The sequence below is a fragment of the Perna viridis genome, chromosome 7 (assembly GCF_037379345.1).
Source record: "Perna viridis isolate PV_CMFRI_1.1 ecotype Kerala chromosome 7, ASM3737934v1, whole genome shotgun sequence".
NCBI lineage: Eukaryota > Metazoa > Mollusca > Bivalvia > Mytilida > Mytilidae > Perna > Perna viridis.
Window position 1 is genome coordinate 22,824,511 of NC_142451.1, and position 18,135 is coordinate 22,842,645.

The 18,135-nt window shown below is 31.9% G+C and overlaps 2 protein-coding genes and 1 long non-coding RNA gene across 3 annotated transcripts in view; 2 read left to right on the plus strand and 1 right to left on the minus strand.

The window, feature by feature from the left end:
- Positions 1–17: 17 nt before the first annotated feature.
- LOC148611839 (charged multivesicular body protein 5-like) lies at positions 18–15,210 on the plus strand. Its single transcript, XM_088592759.1, has 7 exons — positions 18–178; positions 7,920–8,024; positions 8,320–8,366; positions 8,773–8,866; positions 10,772–10,843; positions 12,413–12,631; positions 14,045–15,210. Exons 1-7 carry the CDS (start codon positions 110–112, stop codon positions 14,099–14,101), a joined length of 663 nt encoding a protein of 220 aa, XP_088448885.1. The 5' UTR covers positions 18–109; the 3' UTR covers positions 14,102–15,210.
- LOC148611840 (uncharacterized) overlaps positions 13,492–18,135 on the minus strand; it is a 12,484-nt gene continuing 7,840 nt past the window's right edge. Inside the window, exon 3 of the long non-coding RNA XR_015924237.1 lies at positions 13,492–13,715. This is a non-coding gene — a long non-coding RNA (uncharacterized LOC148611840). The remainder of the gene's footprint in view (positions 13,716–18,135) is intronic.
- The window catches only part of LOC148611841 (uncharacterized), a 3,533-nt gene continuing 748 nt past the window's right edge, over positions 15,351–18,135 (plus strand). Inside the window, exon 1 of the mRNA XM_088592760.1 lies at positions 15,351–18,016. Coding sequence (XP_088448886.1) covers positions 17,936–18,016 — 81 coding nt within the window. The 5' untranslated portion in view covers positions 15,351–17,935. The remainder of the gene's footprint in view (positions 18,017–18,135) is intronic.

Genomic DNA, 18,135 nt, shown 5'->3' on the forward strand with positions numbered 1-18,135 from the left:
CCGGAAGTTATAAAATCAGTCACACTTCCGGTGAAAACAAACAACCATTATATTAAAAAAGTTTATACGTTTTTCTTTTATAGACATCTCTATTTCACTTTCCGGTAAAATGAACAGATTGTTTGGAAAAGGCAAAGATAAACAACCTCCACCGAATCTCACGGATTGTATTTCAAATGTAAGTGTAGAATGGAATCACGTTGAAAGAAAATTCATCCCTTCATCTGTTCATACTCATAGCGCACAGCCACAGCCGGCACAGGCGGTTGTTTCTGTCTATGTGGGAAAATACTATCAAACAGGGGTCGATTATCGATGGTCGACCCCAGTTTGATAGTATTTCCCCCACATAGACAGAAACTAGCGCCTGTGCGCACAGCTTAAATTAGTTAATGTAAAAAAAGTTTTTACATTGAGGTGACCTAAGTCGGGTAACACGAATCACCGGAATGCCCCGTAATCACCGAAATGCCCCTACAAATCACCGGAATGCCCATTGAAATCACCGAAATGCCCCTTCAAATGACTTTACATGATGAATTTCATAAAGATTAATGCTTAAAATTTTCATAAATGCATAATTCCTACCATAATTAAATATTTTAAAGTGTTGTTTCTCGAAGCGTCAATTAGTTCAAAGAGCGATAACTCGCATTGGAGATAAAGACTATGTTGCGCAATCTCTAGTAATTACCAGTAATCAGGTGGAAACTCAATATGATTTATACTTCATAGACTTTAATTGATAACTAAATGCTGAAATTAGTTCATAATATTTTTTTATTGGTACACAGTCAATAATATGTCAGCAAAGCAGATAGCAAATTCTTACAAAACACAGAATATATGAAGCTACTATTAAAAAAATGTAAGGATTAACACATCATAAAAATATAAATGATAATAAGCATGTAAAATCATTCAGCAACTATTTAAGAAGCGTCTCAGGCATATGACATATAGCTACTATTTTAAATCACATAACATGATTAAAATTCATCTGATTGATAATAAAGACGATAATATAATATATAATATAATACAAACAAACAAAAAGAAAAAACAATCACGATGACAAGATGTGTGGCAGAAAAAAACCTATTCCCAATAAACTGAAAAAAATAATTTAGATGTCCATGCGAAGAGGTTTAATAGTAACAGTGGAGTCCTACCCATTTCTGGGCATCTCAACAACAAGATACGGCGTACGCACTGTTAATATCAAACAGCTGAACATTCACTTAGCTGAACATTTACTTTGTTTTCGTTTTTTTGAATGTCTTTGTCCTCTCGTTAATTTTTCGTTTGTGCTGACCAATCTTTTTGCCTAGTGACCTGGGCTGAACTACAGTCATTTTACCGTCCGTAGAAGTAACAGTCATTTTGTCTTTGGGAATAAATTGTCTTAAACGCTTGTAGTGTCTGTCACGCTCCTCTGTCGTTTTTGATACCCAAACAGTCCTTGTCACCCCAAAGTGTTCGTAGGTCTTTGCAAGCCTAAACTGTCCTGTGCCAACGATTGCCTTCCTAATGTCTTTAAATTGGGCCTCTATGAGAGTTGTCAGGATGTTGACAAGGTCTAAGAGGGGTTTCGATTTCCAATTTATAGCGGTATCGTAGAACTGTGGATGGGTCAGGATCTCAATGGACGAAAGTAACCTTAACAGTACATGGAAGGACTCAGTCCCAGTTAGAGCTTTTGACACAGATCTGTACATACAGTTACCATCACCTACAGTCTTTGCTGGGAACACACTAGAAAGCAGAACAGGATGATACATCCTTAAAATGTCAACAGACACAGAGTCGATTGTTAAATGAGCTTTATTTATTTCGGTCGGTTCAGGAAGTTTCACACCGTAAGTCTCAAGTAACAAGGATTCAGATGTCGCAGCCGCTTTCACTACACTGGGTTTGCTGTCTAAAACCGCCAAGAGCCTAAAATAAAACGATTGAAATGTATTAAACAGATAATCTCAAAAATCACTTTGAACGAATTTGTAATTGAAAGAAACAAAAAGATTAATATCATCGAAGCGATGTGTTCATATACGTGTATTTAACGCGGTACTACAAGTTCTCACATAAGAATGGAAAAAGAAAAATTGAAATCATTTCTAAAAGGAAGGCCTGGTACAATCCATTATACTTATTCTAAGTTCAACATATGAATATTAAATATTTAAAAAGTAAAGAACGTTTTCAGGTTTCTATTTCCATTATAATGTCAGGAAATGTAGAATTGCTAAATTGTAACATTAATTAAATACCAATGTATATACATGTTATGCCATTGTGTATACATGATTATATTAACCGTATGGCTCAATTATATGAAGCCATCTTTTGCTAGATATATTTGTTGCATAATGTTGCGTAATGTTCTCCTTACGGTAGGTATTAACACCCCATTGCAAACAGAATGTTGACATCTATTATCTTTCAGGAATCACTAATTCGGTGTTTCAAACCTGACATAGTGATTATTTTAGTTGGTGGCAATGACATTTGTGATAATTCCTCACCAAATGACATAGTAAAGAACATCAAAAACCTTGTAGACGAGCTGAAAGAAAACGCTGTTCAATTTATTTACGTTTCTGAAATACTACCTAGAGGAAAATTCAAGTATTCGGTGGAGTTAACGATTGAACGATTCAATTCACAAAAGAAGAAAATAAATCGTTTTTTACATTTATGTCTTCAGCATTTTAAATTTACAAACTGAATAGACTTTATGCTTTAAAGCTATGTACAGTGTAATTCTCCGTGGGGAAAAATTCAGTATGGTACTAATTATGATAGACTTGATAAATAAATATATGAACCCGGATTTAAAAAAAATATATAAATGAAATTTTACCTTTGCAAGGATTTCTGCAGGTCAAACTCGCCATTCACAAAGCAGCATTTGCGGCAGAGGAAGGTCAGCATGGGTTGCGACCATGACTTGAGCTGCACATCGGACATGGGTACACATTGAACATGCAACCATCGGGTGCACAAATTACATTGTATGGTGCCTTCACCGCATTCATTTTTGCATTCAGTGCAGGGGTATAACCCAGCCATACTGAATATCAGAATGTGGTATGATTGTAGAACATAAATATATTTAACCTTATATACATTTTTATTTTTTAATGATGAGAAGCGGAAGATCAAATACAAGTTTAAGATCATAAAAAAACTAGTGTCAAAAATTATTGTCTCTTCATTAGAAATTAACTAATTAAGATTGCATTTTGGTGATAATTATTAAATTCTCAGATCTGATTTATAATTAGCTTGTATAATTATGTAAATGACCCTTGAACGACGAGCGGTAGAACTTATGATCGGCAAGATTAAAAAAAGGGCAATTTTTCAATTGTCCTTTTTTACAAAAAATAAATAAATTATTATTTGTTATACAATTGATTTGCAAATAATTTATTAAACAGATAAAAACTTGCATCGTTATCTGTATGTAATCGGTTATTATGCAGAGTACATTCATGTTTCAATAAGCGAGAGTTATCTTTCTTTGATGCTAATATTTATTTCTTTCAATAAAAAATCTTCGTGTAAAAATATCAAAATTTTATTATGTAGATATACCTCATAACATCTCATAGAATCAATATTTATAAAATTTTAATAGTTTTACAACCAAATAAGGGGCATTTCGGTGGCATTCCGGTGATTTGTAGGGGCATTTCGGTGATTACGGGGCATTCCGGTGATTCGTAGTACCGACCTAAGTCTAAGAAGTCTCTCAGCAGAAGACAGGTAGATAGTAGAGTACGTTTTAATATGAGGAAGGTGAGACCTTAAATGCTCCTGAAAAAACATGAATTCAAACACTAAGTCCTTACATAATTTCTGTCAGCCCTGTTATTATTGCAATGTGGTGAACTGTGAAATGATATATATGGTTTTTATAGTCTTTATTCATTTTCTTATTGTCATGGTCTGAAATATGTATGGGCCGAAATGTCCAGCTTTGGTGAGGAACTGTGGGTTGTCATGCTCCAGGACTCCGAAATGTCTTTGAGTCGAATAGTCCGGTATTGATTATCAGATTCATAACGGCATTTTCATAAACATTCGGGTACCATGATTTGACCATCCCTATCTTTGAAAAAGCTCAGAATCAATTTGTATTTAATCATCAAAGCTAGTTTATGTTTCCTAGACTGGTATGGTCCTCAATCACATTTACGTATTTACCAAGTATACCAAAATGGAGCTGCCATTATACAGTTTATTATAAGCTCCTGATTTTACATGCACAAATCGGATCTTGATGCTTTTTCTGCCCATAAGTATGCATGACCCAGTTGACAAAACAGCCATTTATGCTCCTTAGGAGTGTATTAACACTTGTCCAAAATTTACGGAAATCTAAAAATTTGTAGTGTTTACTTTGTGAATAAGAATACTGGTCAGAGAGTAGATCTTTCCTGACTTTCGCATTCACTTTCATTCCAGAAAAGATTTTCATTGATAGGTCAGGCGACATTTCAATGGGAGCCTAGGGAACAGAAACTTGGTTCGAGTACTGCCAGGAATTCTAATGATACATAGCCTTACCAGATGCAATTATCAACAAGTTTTGCATTGAAATATTAAAATCATTGAAGTTCATCAGCTTCAAATTTGGGGTGAAATTCAAGATAGATCAATACAATAAAAAATACCTATAACTGCAGACTTTGTTCAGGTCCTGTATATCTCTTTTTTTTTTTTATGATTGGCATAACCCACTTGTGGTGACCTGGTGCGCCTTCGGCAATTTTGCATGGACCATAAAACTGTCAGTATGATCACAATTACTTATTTGACTATTAGAGTAGATAATTTGATTCTCCCTTGACAACTTACTCAGTTTACAGGTACATTTTGTATCAGCCAAGCATTAAAATGCTTTAAAAATAACATTTTCCCCATGTAAACAAGTCAGTCAGCCATAACAGTAAGAATCTGATATCATTGAGGAAGAAACTACATTTTGTATTTTGTTTTTCTTGTATTGGGCTATAAATTCCTCCCATAAAAAAGAGCACCACATCACCGAAGAGTAATCTTTTGTGTTTGAGCAACAATTTTTTTTTAATAAATATGATATACATGTAATTAGATAAATTTTCAAGGGTTTGGGGATTTTCCAATAAAATCATTATTTTTCCAGTGATTAGAATGGAGATAACCATGCAGAGCTGTAAAACATGTCATTTTGAGCTTATTTAGTAGACAAGAATAGCTTTTTGTATATCAAAAGAATAAGGAGGTATACTTGTATGTCTTTCATCTTTAACAAAAGAGAACAGAATGTACATTTGTGCATTGTACTTACATTGTACCATTATGATTTTCCCCGAGAGAAACACTCGTTGGTGCCATTTTTCATAATAAAATAGTTGTCTTCTACATCATTCATGAAATGTGCATGAGCTCCTTTTTTACAGGAAAACATTAGTAATCAAGCAAGGGTTTTATATTTAGCAACATTATCAAATTATGCAACATAATAGCCAAAGAGGAGAAGAAACAATTTAAATCATTTGAAACAGTGTCCAGTGATTATTGCATCCAGTCAGGCTATACATGTACATGTATTATAGAAGTGTTTCCCATATTTTCATGTTAGGAGTCATATTTGCATATAACTATTATTGTTCTTATAACTTTGAACCCAATATCCTTTCCTTGTCTAGCAATATAAAACAGTAAACTAGTTTCTGCCGGATTCGAAATAAATGTGAATGTGAAAGTTGTCTTTTCTTGCCAATCTGCTCACCAAAATTTTATTCTTCAATGAAAATTGTTGTTTGATAGCTTATTATTTAGAGCAATATATCAACAATCCATTTTGGACATGAACTTGTTTCATAGGAAAGGACAAAAAAATTGGTTGGCGAAAATTGCTTGCTGGCAAGATCTACTACTCCATTAGTATATTTTAAACTTTTGCGAATTGGTTCTTTTTCGAACATCAGAAGAGAAGCTTAATGGTTTCCATTGACACAAGCTCTCCTGCTCTGATTGTATGGTATTGCATCGGTTTGCCCTAGTAACTTGTTGCCTGAGTCTGTTCACCTTGGGTCCATTCATTCTTGGGAGACAATAAATAGATTGAAAATGCTTACACAGATCAAAGGATCATCACAATTGCATGCTGCATAAAGAATTATAGCAGGGAGTATTATAATAAGTAAAAAAACATGTTTAAATTTTTCGTCTACTTCGAATCCTTAAAATATGTTTTTAACTAAGTAAAATTACTACGTTGACAAAAGTTAAGTAAAAATACATGTATAATGTACATTTGTAGACTTTAAATTTTTATATAAAAATTTCATCATAATGTTATACAAATGTACATTGTATATGAATGGAGTATAAGCTATAAATTAATAAAGTTAAATATGCATATAAAAAAAAATACACTTGTAAATGTAAGAGCTTGCTTACAGTATTCGGCAATATATAGATATTTATGGTTACCATAAATATGCTTTCAACTTATTTGTAGATTTTGCAACCACAAAAAAAGTTTTAAAAAAATATAAATAATATGAAAATTATTTCTCTTTCTTGTTGCCTTGGTTGTTAACAGTGTCAATAAGTGGATAAGATACTTTACCAAACCATATGTGCAAATGTACATGTACAATGTACCTGGAAATCATAAAATATAGGGCAAATCAAACTCAGGGGAAACAAATTCAGTGCAAACAGTCCTGAATTCTAATTTATTCGTTTCATGCTTTTGGGATTTAGTGTCCAAAGCTATTTCTTGCTATGGCTGTACTGTGACACACTGTGTGGCCAGAAGACTGGTTACATGTACTTTTTGTCTACTTAAATAAAAGTGTTGATTATGCTGACGAGTCAATACAAATGGCCACAGAATACAGTAGGTAGAAAGAAACTTTAAATTTATGACCTTTACATTCTCCTTTTGTTCAAACTTGATCCTTACAGTCTCCCTTTGTTCAAACTTAATCCTTACAGGCTCCCTTTGCTCAAACTTGATCCTTACAGCCTCCCTTTGTTCAATCTCAATCCTCACAGTCTCCCTTTGTTCAAACCCGATCCTTACAGCCTCCCTTTATTCAGACTTGATCCTTACAGTCTCCCTTTGTTCATACTCAATCCTTACAGCCTCCCTTTGTTAAGACTCCATCCTTACAGCATCCCTTTGTTCAAACTCGATCCTCACAGTTTCCCTTTGTTCAGACTCCATTCTTACAACGTCCCTTTATTCAAACGTGATCCTTACAGTGCCCATTTGTTCAAACTTGATCCTTAGAGCCTCATTTTGTTCAAACTTGATCCTTAGAGTCTCCCTTTGTTCAAACTTGATCCTTAGAGCCTTCCTTTGTTCAAACTTATCCTTACAGCCTCATTTTGTTCAAACTTGATCCTTACAGTCTCCCTTTGTTCAAACTTGATCTTAAGAGCCTCTCTTCATTCAAATCGATCCTTACAGCCTCCCTTTGTTGAAACTTGATCATTACAGCCTCCCTTTGTTCAAACTTGATCCTTACAGTCTCCCTTTGTTCAAACTCTATCCTTACAGTCTCCTAGTCCCTTTGTTCAAACTCGATCCTTACAGTCTCCCTTTGTTCAAACTCGATCCTTACAGTCTCCTAGTCCCTTTGTTCAAACTCAATCCTTACAGTCTCCCAGTCCCTTTGTTCAAACTTGATTCTTACAGTCTCCCATTGTTCAAACTTGTAAATAATTCCTTATTAGATTTATTGCAATTGAACTGAAACAAAAATAAGTTTGCAGTTTTTAGAAATTTTTTGAAAACCATTATACATGTAGATGGAAAGAAATTTTCAATTGAACAACAATCATCATTTAATTTTTTTGTATAATTTTAATCTTTTTGATTGATGCAAGATTGTATGTTTTTGTGTATTTAGATTGACAGTCGAGGTGATTCAATTGACAAAAAGATTGCAAGACTTGATGCAGAATTAAAAAAGTATAAAGATCAAATGAAAAAAATGAGAGATGGACCGGCAAAGGTAAGGCAATTTTTTGATAAACTAATATTTTTTTTAAGTCTTTGCATTATTTTTTTTTCTATGTGTTGTTTTGTGTTTTGCACTACATGGAAAGAATCTACAGACAAATGTGTTTCTTGCTTTATGAATTTGAAATAATGTATGCATATGAATACAGTGTATTTTAGATGTACATTTGTACAAAATGTCAGTAAGAGAATATTCAGTAAATTTTGTGCAGAAAGAGAATTGAAACTTTGAAAGTGATTTCAAAGAACATGTATTTTTCATAAAGTATATGTAATTTACTTTTTAGAATACAGTTAAACAGAAAGCTTTACGTGTGTTGAAACAAAGAAAAATGTGAGTACAACATACTATTTATACTTAAAATATTACACCTAAATGTAAAGACAGCATAAAATCTAATGCATGTCATAAGAACATAAAAGCTGAATTTAATGTCAGAAAAGTGCACACCTAATGATCAATTCCTGATGATTTTTCAGAAACAATTTTGGAGAAGAAAATAAATCAGAATGCTTTGTTTTTTTTTAAATATAACAAAATGTAATAGCCATGATTCAACATTTAATTGACTAGTTGCTGCATGAAGCAATGAATTGGCTGGTTAGCAGTTAGCAGGAATAAGGTTGATTTTTAACAGAAGAATTGATATCATTTTATGTTTCAATTCGAGGACTGTGATATTGTAGTATATGTAAATCACAGTAAGTTTTTTATTATGAATTCTTAATAATAATTTAAGGTATGAAAATCAGAGGGAGAATTTAAGTCAACAATCATTTAACTTAGAGCAACAGAATTATAACATACAGAATATCAAAGACACAAAAACAACTGTAAGTAAATTACAGAAGTGAGTAACTTAAACCACTAGACCTATAAAAATTTACATACATGTACATGTGAATACAATTCTGAAACTTCACTCTCAGACTTTACTCTGCCAAACGTAACCTTTTCCTTGTTACATTAACTTTATATGATGTCACTGATAATTTGGATCCCCCAATCACAAAAGTTAAGTTTCGTTTGAAAAAATAAAAAATTATTGAGAAATCTATAGAATGAATAATTTACTGTAAATGATGAAATTTTTGTTACAGTTTTATTGTCACTATTTTCACAGAAAGACCTGTAATGTGAACATTATACTGTCGTGAATAATTTCTTTGAAGAACATAATAGTATGATTTGAAGAACAATTGCAAAAGCAGATTGATCGCAAAAAACTGAAAAAAAAAGACTGGGTGAAAATTTCCCTGTTCACAGTTGTCAATTAGTAATTGTGAATAACCAAGGAGTCATTACTTATGCTGAGAAGGCTTGTAAATTTAACTCTTGCAAAACTTACACACTTTTTAGCTCACCTGGCATTAGGCCATTAGATCTATTGCCATCACTTGGCGTCCGTCATCCTCTGTCGTCTATGTTGTTATCAATTTTTCTTTATTCTTCTCCACTGAAACTACTGGATCAATAAGAACCAATATTGGTATAAATGTTCCTTGGGGTATTATGCATAGAACTTTTGTAGGGATTTTTGATTCATCAAAAAACAGGCCACCATTACTTAAAGTAGAATATAGGGGTCACACAGAAGTTTTTCACATATATCTCTAAAACCATTAGGTTTAGCCTAATTCTGACATTGGCAAAGGTGTTAAGTATAATGTGATCTATCTGGTTAATTTTATTTTTAAGTAGCACTCCAGCTAAGAATTATGCAAAATGTGATACATGGTTGGAAAGCCTACATATTTTTATTTTTAATATTTTGTTTAAAATGCTTTAGTAAACAGAAATTAACATTTGGTTTTTCATATAACCCATGCTCATAGGAGATAAAAATTGTATAGAATGCACTGTAGAATTCAAAAGTAAGTGAGATAACTCTGTAAATGACACTCAAATACAATAGAATCTATTTGATTTTCAATGTTGATTATCTCCTAAGAACAGGCAGATTTGAATGAATGATGACACATTTCATAATATAGACCCATAAAACAACTTAATTACAAAAGTAAAAATATGTAGCCTTTTTGGGGTGTATCACATTTTTCAGATTTTACACAATTCTTACAAAGACAGCTACTTAATCTTTTATGTTGTAGCTATTGTCCTTTTTTCGACATTTTTTTGCTATTTTTAATGTTACATGTATTTCTTTCAAAAATCTTCTCCTCTAACACTACTTTACCAATTAGAACCAAATTTGGTATGAATGTTCTTTGGGTATTCTGCATAGAACTAACGAATATAAAATACAACATAGGGATAGGAAGAAGTGTTTCTCTTTTATCTCCAGAACTGTTACATGTAGGTTTTGCCAAATTCTTTCAAAGGTCAAACAACTCTTTGTTAGAGTTATTGCCCTTGAAAGGTGAAAAGGATATTTTTTTAATAGTTTTTAATTGATGAAATGATCTTTATAAGGCCTACAAAAGTCTGCATTGGATGAAAGATGCAGAACGACTCCTTGTTAGAGTAATTGCCCTTGAAAGGTGGAACATAATGTTTTTAGCAGTTTTCAGCTAATATTTTGAAAACTATAATAAATAGAAAGAAACCTTCAGTTGAATATCCTGGGAGCCTCCGGTTAAATCTCGACACTCAAGATCATATTTTGGTTATTCACATTTTACAATTACCATATAAGTACTGCACATGTATCAAATTGATAGCATGAAGATACATTTTATATTTGTAAATAACATGAATAAGTTTTTTATGCTTTTTAGGTAGATGCAATGAAAACAGGTGTTAAAGAATTTAAAAAAGCTTACAAGCATGTAGATATAGATCAAGTGGAGGTAGGTATTCATTCATATACTTTTAGGTCTTCAGAAACATGGCTTATATTGGATGGCTTATCCAGTAGGTACATTTACCACATACATGTAGTAGCATAATGTCCACCATAAAAAGAATAAACATTGCCTGGATATAGCTGGAATATTGCTGCTCGGGCGTTAATCATCAACAATCAATCAATCAAAAGAATCGACCTGTTTGTGTGTACTGACTGAGCTGAATCCTCCCTAACAAAACACGCAGTAAATTTTGATGAGATTTATAGGCTGATTGGATATCATATCAGTATGAAGTTTTGCTTGAAGATAGTTGAGCATTGTTTTATGCTTCAAACAGAAATAATGAAGAACAAGAATTTATCATGTTTGGAGTCCAAATTGAACAGGGGGATAATATCCTCTTTTTGAACTTGCTCACAGTATTTTAGTTCCCAAATAACCAAAAGTGAATGCTTTTTAAATCCTTACATTGCACTGTTGAAAATGTGACTTTTCAATGGGGGCAACACATTCAGGCGCGTAGCTGACGTTAGGCAAAAAAGCTTTTGCCTGCACTTAATTTTGCCATTTTTTTTTTTTTTAAGATAAAATACATCCAGGAGAGGCATAAATGATGCTCTAAAATGCTATCTCTGCGGAGCTTTGGGGGGAGGCGGTGGGTCTTTGCCCCCCTGGACCTGCTGGGAGCCTTAAGCGGCCCCCAGACCCCCTGCCGTAATTTTGCCTACACTTCAATTTGGCATCAGCTACGCACCTGACATTGGTTGTTTAAAAATTTTATTGTAATTTTTTAATGCATTTTTTAAAAATATTTTTTGCCTTTGTTTTCCTCTCAACCTTGATTTATTGTAAATACCCATTGCCAGCATGATAATTAGTTTTAACAAAAAATAGTTAAACTATACAGTATTGTGTGACCTTGGGATTGCAATATACATTTTATGAAGCGGCAAGCATGATACTTCCAAATATATTTGCAACAAACTCTTTATTGTATATAAAGTCTACATTTTTTGTCATGTTAGAATTAAGTAGTTTATAAACTTTTTATGGTTGATTTATGTCTGCCTCTTCAGTTCTCTAATTGTGCAATCAAACAAAAAATAGAGGCTCTTGGAAGTTGCTCTAATTTTTATTTGGACAGGATTGATATCAAATCACATGGCATATAGAACTTTTGAAGGGAATTGTGCTGAGCGGAAAAAACCGAAATTTTGGCAAATGCTAGAATTGCCAGTTTATTTAAAGTTGGTGAAAAAAGTTTCTTTCTCCAGATAATGGACGATGTCAACCAACACAGAATTTAATTTATTGAATTTATTGGATAATTATTTAAATCATCATGTCATTTATATACATGTACTTTTATTAATCATTAATTGTATCATTTTTATGAAAAAAGGGAAAAAAGTTGTTAAGATATCGAATGTAGAACACATCAATTTGAAAAGCAACTTTTTTAAGTGGTAATTATGTTTATAATTTTAAAGATGTATTTGTACCACACCTTTATGCTACAGAATCTAAAACATCAATTTAAAGATTTTGTATTTCGTTCTGTACCTATAGAATTTACAAGATGAATTGGAAGATTTATCAGAACAAGCAAATGAGATACAGGAGGTAATGGGTAGAAGTTACGGAATGCCAGAATTAGATGAAGATGATTTAGCTGCAGAACTTGATGCTTTAGGAGATGAGTTAGATCTTGAAGATTCATCCTATTTAGATGATGCAGTGGCTACGCCATCAGTGCCCACATCTGATCCAGGCAGTGAAAGTGTTAGGGTATGTTTTATAGAAAAACAAAGTTATGCTAATTAGAGGCTTTATAATAACTTATCTCTAGGTTGTTATGTAAAATAATCTAAAGTGAAACCTCTCTAAGGTGAACCACTTTTGCAAATTAAAATTGGTTTTGTTTAAGCAGGTGTTTGGTTTACCAAGGTTCAAAATACATTTAAATTGATATACAGGGACTTAAACTTGTCTAGTTTAGACAAGTTTTTGGATTATTATGTGTTCTGTTCAGAGTTCAATGTGATTTCTTGTCTTGGTGGAAGCAAGCAAATGATAAAACAAGCATATTTAAACTTTTTTCAATCTATAATTTCAACAATAAAGTTTTAAAATTAGTTGATTGTAGAAATTATAGATTGAAATCACACGTTTTATTTGTACTATATCTGCATACACTTGCTTTGACCATTAAAGGACAGTTTTTGAAATATGTACATGTATGGTGATCACAATAGGAAAAGAGACACTTATAAAACAGCTTTATTACAACGTATATATAGTGGAACTGTAAATGATTAGTAAAAGGGGGTCCACTTATTGATATGGCAACACATATATTCAGCAGTGAGCAATCTAATTTTAAGTACTAGCTCGTATAAAATTCAGGTACTGCAAATGGTAAAGGTGATTCATGGTGTAATGAAACCCACTGAATTAAGAATGCTTTTTCAGTCTACATATATGCTATATTTGTATGGAACAATAGCCATTCTGTATTCAGATCCGAGTTTTTGCCAAAAAAAACATACATGTACATACATTCATCTATTACTATCAACCTATCTACAATAACTCTTGGGAAAGTGATAATTTTATATACAATCTGTATAACAGTGGAGGAATTAAGATTTTAGGTTAGGGAATACAAATAAAATTAAATGCCAAGAGAAGCAAGGCTAGAATATTTATTGAGATAAAAATATTGAAAAACATGATTTCATACAAAAAAATATGTTGCCAATTTTCTGGGTGTTAAGTGCCAGTTGCGTCCCTGCCTGAATCCACGCCTGTGTAATTTTTGTATTGAAATCAAATGACAAACTAAGTCTTGTTTTGTAGTCATTAACTATTTCTGAAAAAAAGAAACAAAAATGAATTCTGCAGGTTTTTTACTCTGATCTAATTGCTATAAAGACTGCTGCTTAATTACATTTAGGGTGAACAAGACCAGCCCTCCTATATATTTATCATTGACATTCAATTTTCTGTATTCATGGTATTAGGACCTGTAACAATTTATTCCAACCTCATTAGACACATGTACAAAAAGAAATGTACATGTTTATCCATGATAAACCAACTATGATGAATCATTAACTTTTTACTGCATGCTGATTTACAATCAATTCCTTCATGTATAAACTTTAAAGAATTTAATTTGAACATGAATTTTTACTTTAGGATAATGTCCCAGTTGATGAGTATGGATTACCACAGATCCCACAAGCTGCAAAATAACCAGGACATGGAATATTTCATCATTGTTATATTTATATCTTTGTTTAAGAAGCAGGACTAGTGTATAGAAGCTTGTATTGACAGAAAAAAAATGGAAACTTAGGGAAAAAAACTTGGTTCTTCTCCAATTCTCCAAACGTAGAACTAACAAGTTTTTCTTCTACTAGTTATCATTAGTAAACATCTGTTTACAAGTCTCTTTACAAGATTTTTACAGAAGTAAATATACATTCATGTACATGTTTTTAGTATTAATTCTTAATGACTACTGAAGCATTGGAAAAAAAATAATGAATAATTTATTCATAATGAAGTAGATATGTCCTATAACGTAAAGTTATGTCTCTTTTTCCCTTTATTTCACACAGAAACAATTTCCAGTCATTAATAAAGAACAAAGTCAGTGATTCTTATGTTGTGTTTCTTCTGTTCTTTGGTGAAGATTTTAAATATGTTATATTCTTTTATTGTTATCTATATTCTATATATAGTCTTTAATGCCTTGATTTTATTCTGTTTTTTGTCTAAATTCCAAAATTTCTGGGGTATTTTTACGTATTTGGCATAGTCTAAATTTGTGAATTACATGTACTGTGTTATTTTTCATTTTTTTCTTTTTTTTAACTTATTTTGAATATTGTAGTTTAGTCATTGCAAAAGTAAATCTGATATTATTTAACAATGCTAAGCCAAAAAAAGTTTCAAATTTTGATTTCTTTAAAAAGTTCAGATTGCACTAATTAGTGTTTATTTCTAATATTTATTTTTCCTCATTTCATTTGTACCCTTGCTATTATAATTTCATCCGTTTAATCAATTAAGTGGAATATGTACAATTTTTCCACATAAATTTGGATTTTTTGGGAGTATCTTCTGCATTGGAAACACTTTTAGGAGCCTTTCTGAAATGTTAATTCTTATTTCTGTTAGTAATGTTATACATGAATATTTAGTGTGCGGATGTTTGAGCACATCTAGTGTACAAATACTGCAATGTATTTTCAATATGTTAATGTTCTGAATTCAGATCTATACGGTCATTAAAGATAACATTTAATTTATTTAATGTAACCATTTTTCATGATTTACAATAAAAAATACAACAGGTATTCATATTGGATATTTTTAGAAAGAAATATGCACAAATGTGAAAAAAAGTATATTTTAAAATTTGTAACTAAAAAGTATATGTAACCACTATATTTCAAATTAGTGTTTATTACATGTTTAAGTGCACAATGTTTATGATAATATGTGTATGTCTCTTATTGTGGACAAATGGTTTCTTTATTTCTACATGATTTAAAAAAAAATAGATGTGTGAATTGCTTTGAAAATGATACAAGAAAAAAGATGGCTTTGATTGGTGTTGGGTGTTGTGACTTGACTTCTTAGGAATTAAGGGTCATATACAAACATTTTTATCCAGTTTGTCTAGACATACAGATTTCCTTAAATTGTAACAGAGGACACCTACATTAAATGGTAGGCTTGGATTGAAGTTGAATGTTGTGACAAACAGTTTTGGAAACGAGTTAAACAAGTCAGACAAACATACATAATTCTCTTTAAGACTTATACCAAGAGGTGCTATACCACTAAGAAAGGCTTGGACTGATTTTGAAGGTAGTGACTTGACCCTATAGTATTTTTAAGTAGCTTTCCGAATTATGAAACAATTTGTTGCCAAAGAATATTCTCATACCCACTAGCTTTGTCTGGTAGGATACAGAATAATATAATGAATGATACGAGTTTGAGGGATTTTCAATGAATAATAAGATGTATAAAGGAGTTGATTTTATTTTGTTTTTGCCACATGTTTGAAGCTCTATTTTACATGTTGTATGTATTAGAGTAATGATAATAGTCCTAAAAAGAACTCTAAAAGGGCTTTATAAGAAACAACCATGTTACTACTAAACAAAAATCCAGCATAAGCAACTCTTTACAGAAAGACTTCTCGATGGTTCTTCTCTGGGTTTTAAAAATATTTATAATACGTAAAGTTTGGCTTTTTTGTTTAACATAACTTTAAAGGCATGTGCATCACCTAAAAAATGGCATCTTATTATTTACAGGGCTTTCATAGTGCTTATCTGAAAGCATTGCTCTAAGTGCTTTACAATTATTTTGCATATGTAAAATCACTAGGAAAATGCAAGTACATATAAATAGACAAAAAATATATGTGTCGATGAGTATGTATGAATAATAAAATAGAAACCGTTAAAAAATACTCTACTATGAAATAGTCATACAAATGAAGCATACAAATTAGAAGTTCATGAAAATAATTTTTAAATTTGAAAATTAAGGAGACATCGTCACTAGGTTAACTAACGCTTACTTTTATATAGGCTAGTTGGCCGAGTGGACTGATTGCAGGCGATGCTGCCAAAGACGTCAGAAAAGAGAAGGGGTTCTGATCCCGCTGAGGGAACGACCAAATATGCATGACAAATTTGCAACCGTGTGTCGATTCTAGAGTTGGGGTGTAGATTAAACTTGATATATTTATATATATGAATATATACAGCGAACTTAAAATTAGCGTTTGCTATTTTAACAAAATGGAGAGCTTGTCTGAATATATAAATTTAAATGTTTTTTTTTTTCTTGAAGGCATTCGCCTATTTAATGTTCCATATCATTCATGAAACGATGACCGCTCTATCAAACCATCTCTCTCCTCGTGTTTTTGTTGATTGTTGGTTTATTATTAAAACTGGAAGCATGTTGTCTTCTGATGGAATAATTCTTGTTGGCAAATTCTATTAAGAACATGGGTGATTCTATAAAATGTACTTGTATCGAAAAGTTATCGCCATCCAAAGAAGCTTTTTTTTTAAAATTGGACTAACATGTTCATTTTTTTAGATTACATCGGGTATTTGAAATGTAAAAGATTATAAAGTGCTTAGATTATGCTCCAGACAAATGGATTTGTAGATTTTCAGGCACATGAGAAACAACATGTTAGATAGGTGGTTTGTGGGGGGGGGAGAATTACAGGTTAAGGGGCCTTAATAGAATGAAATGTCGAGCGAAGCAAGGCAAAACAAACTTTTGGAAGTAGAATTTGTGAAACATCAAGATTTCATGAGTGGACAGTGTAATTTTATGCTTAGGCTGCGTAATATATGCAACATCTCTTTCCAATTAGTAAAATCAAGAGCTACTCGGTGCAACTTGTACAAGTTTAAATGTAATGTAGATGTTATAGTCATATAGGATTGTTCGCATGATGCATTAGTATGTTTTAAAATGAGTATGCATTGTCATGTTTTGAATCTTGTCTTTATGGATTAAAACGATAAAGAATCATGCAATTGGGACAGGGGTGTAAATTCCTGCAATAGCATTGAAGGATTTCATTAAGGTAGATGATACCTAATACTTTTATTGAAATCTTGTGTTATTTTTAGTATAACTGAAATAGCCTGTCACTAAACTTGATTTCAAGAAATGTTGGTGATTTTCACACGGTTTACATATAGATTTTATAGATAAAATTTGCCTTATTTCTCGCACATTTTGTGAAAAGAGTACTTATCTGAAAACTTATCAACTATATAAAAAAAAAGTATACTATCTGTAAAAAAGATACCCGCAACACATTTTTTCACCTTTTATTTGGTAGATTGTGTGACCACTGAACTTTGCTTCATATTCAATAAAGTAAATAATTGGTTCAAGGAGTAGATTATTAAAAAAAAACAATATCTACAATATGACAATACTGTCTGCTTTGATTGAAAATATTCAAGACAAAAAAAAAATCCCATCGAAGATGCAGTTCCTTCAGACCAGGATGTACCAGAACAGCAAGTTATGTACGAGATGATAGAGACGGGTACCAAACGCCAGGCCAAGAAGCTAGTAAGCAGCGACGGGTTCGCTTATACTGTGAAGGTATGCTTTTATGTTTTATAACAAAATATCAATGAACGAGTAAATCAAATGTACTAGAAATAATAGTACATGTACTAAGTTGCACAAGAATTAATATTTATTAGAATGAATGTATTTAT

What these genes read in the sequence shown, in the direction of transcription:
- LOC148611839 (XM_088592759.1), top strand. Translation starts at nt 110, where the DNA reads ATGAACAGATTGTTTGGAAAAGGCAAAGATAAACAACCTCCACCGAAT. An exon ending in TGAGAGATGGACCGGCAAAG is followed by an intron (nt 8,025 to 8,319) that starts GTAAGGCAATTT and finishes TTTACTTTTTAG; the next exon opens with AATACAGTTAAACAGAAAGC. An exon ending in TAGATATAGATCAAGTGGAG is followed by an intron (nt 10,844 to 12,412) that starts GTAGGTATTCAT and finishes CTGTACCTATAG; the next exon opens with AATTTACAAGATGAATTGGA.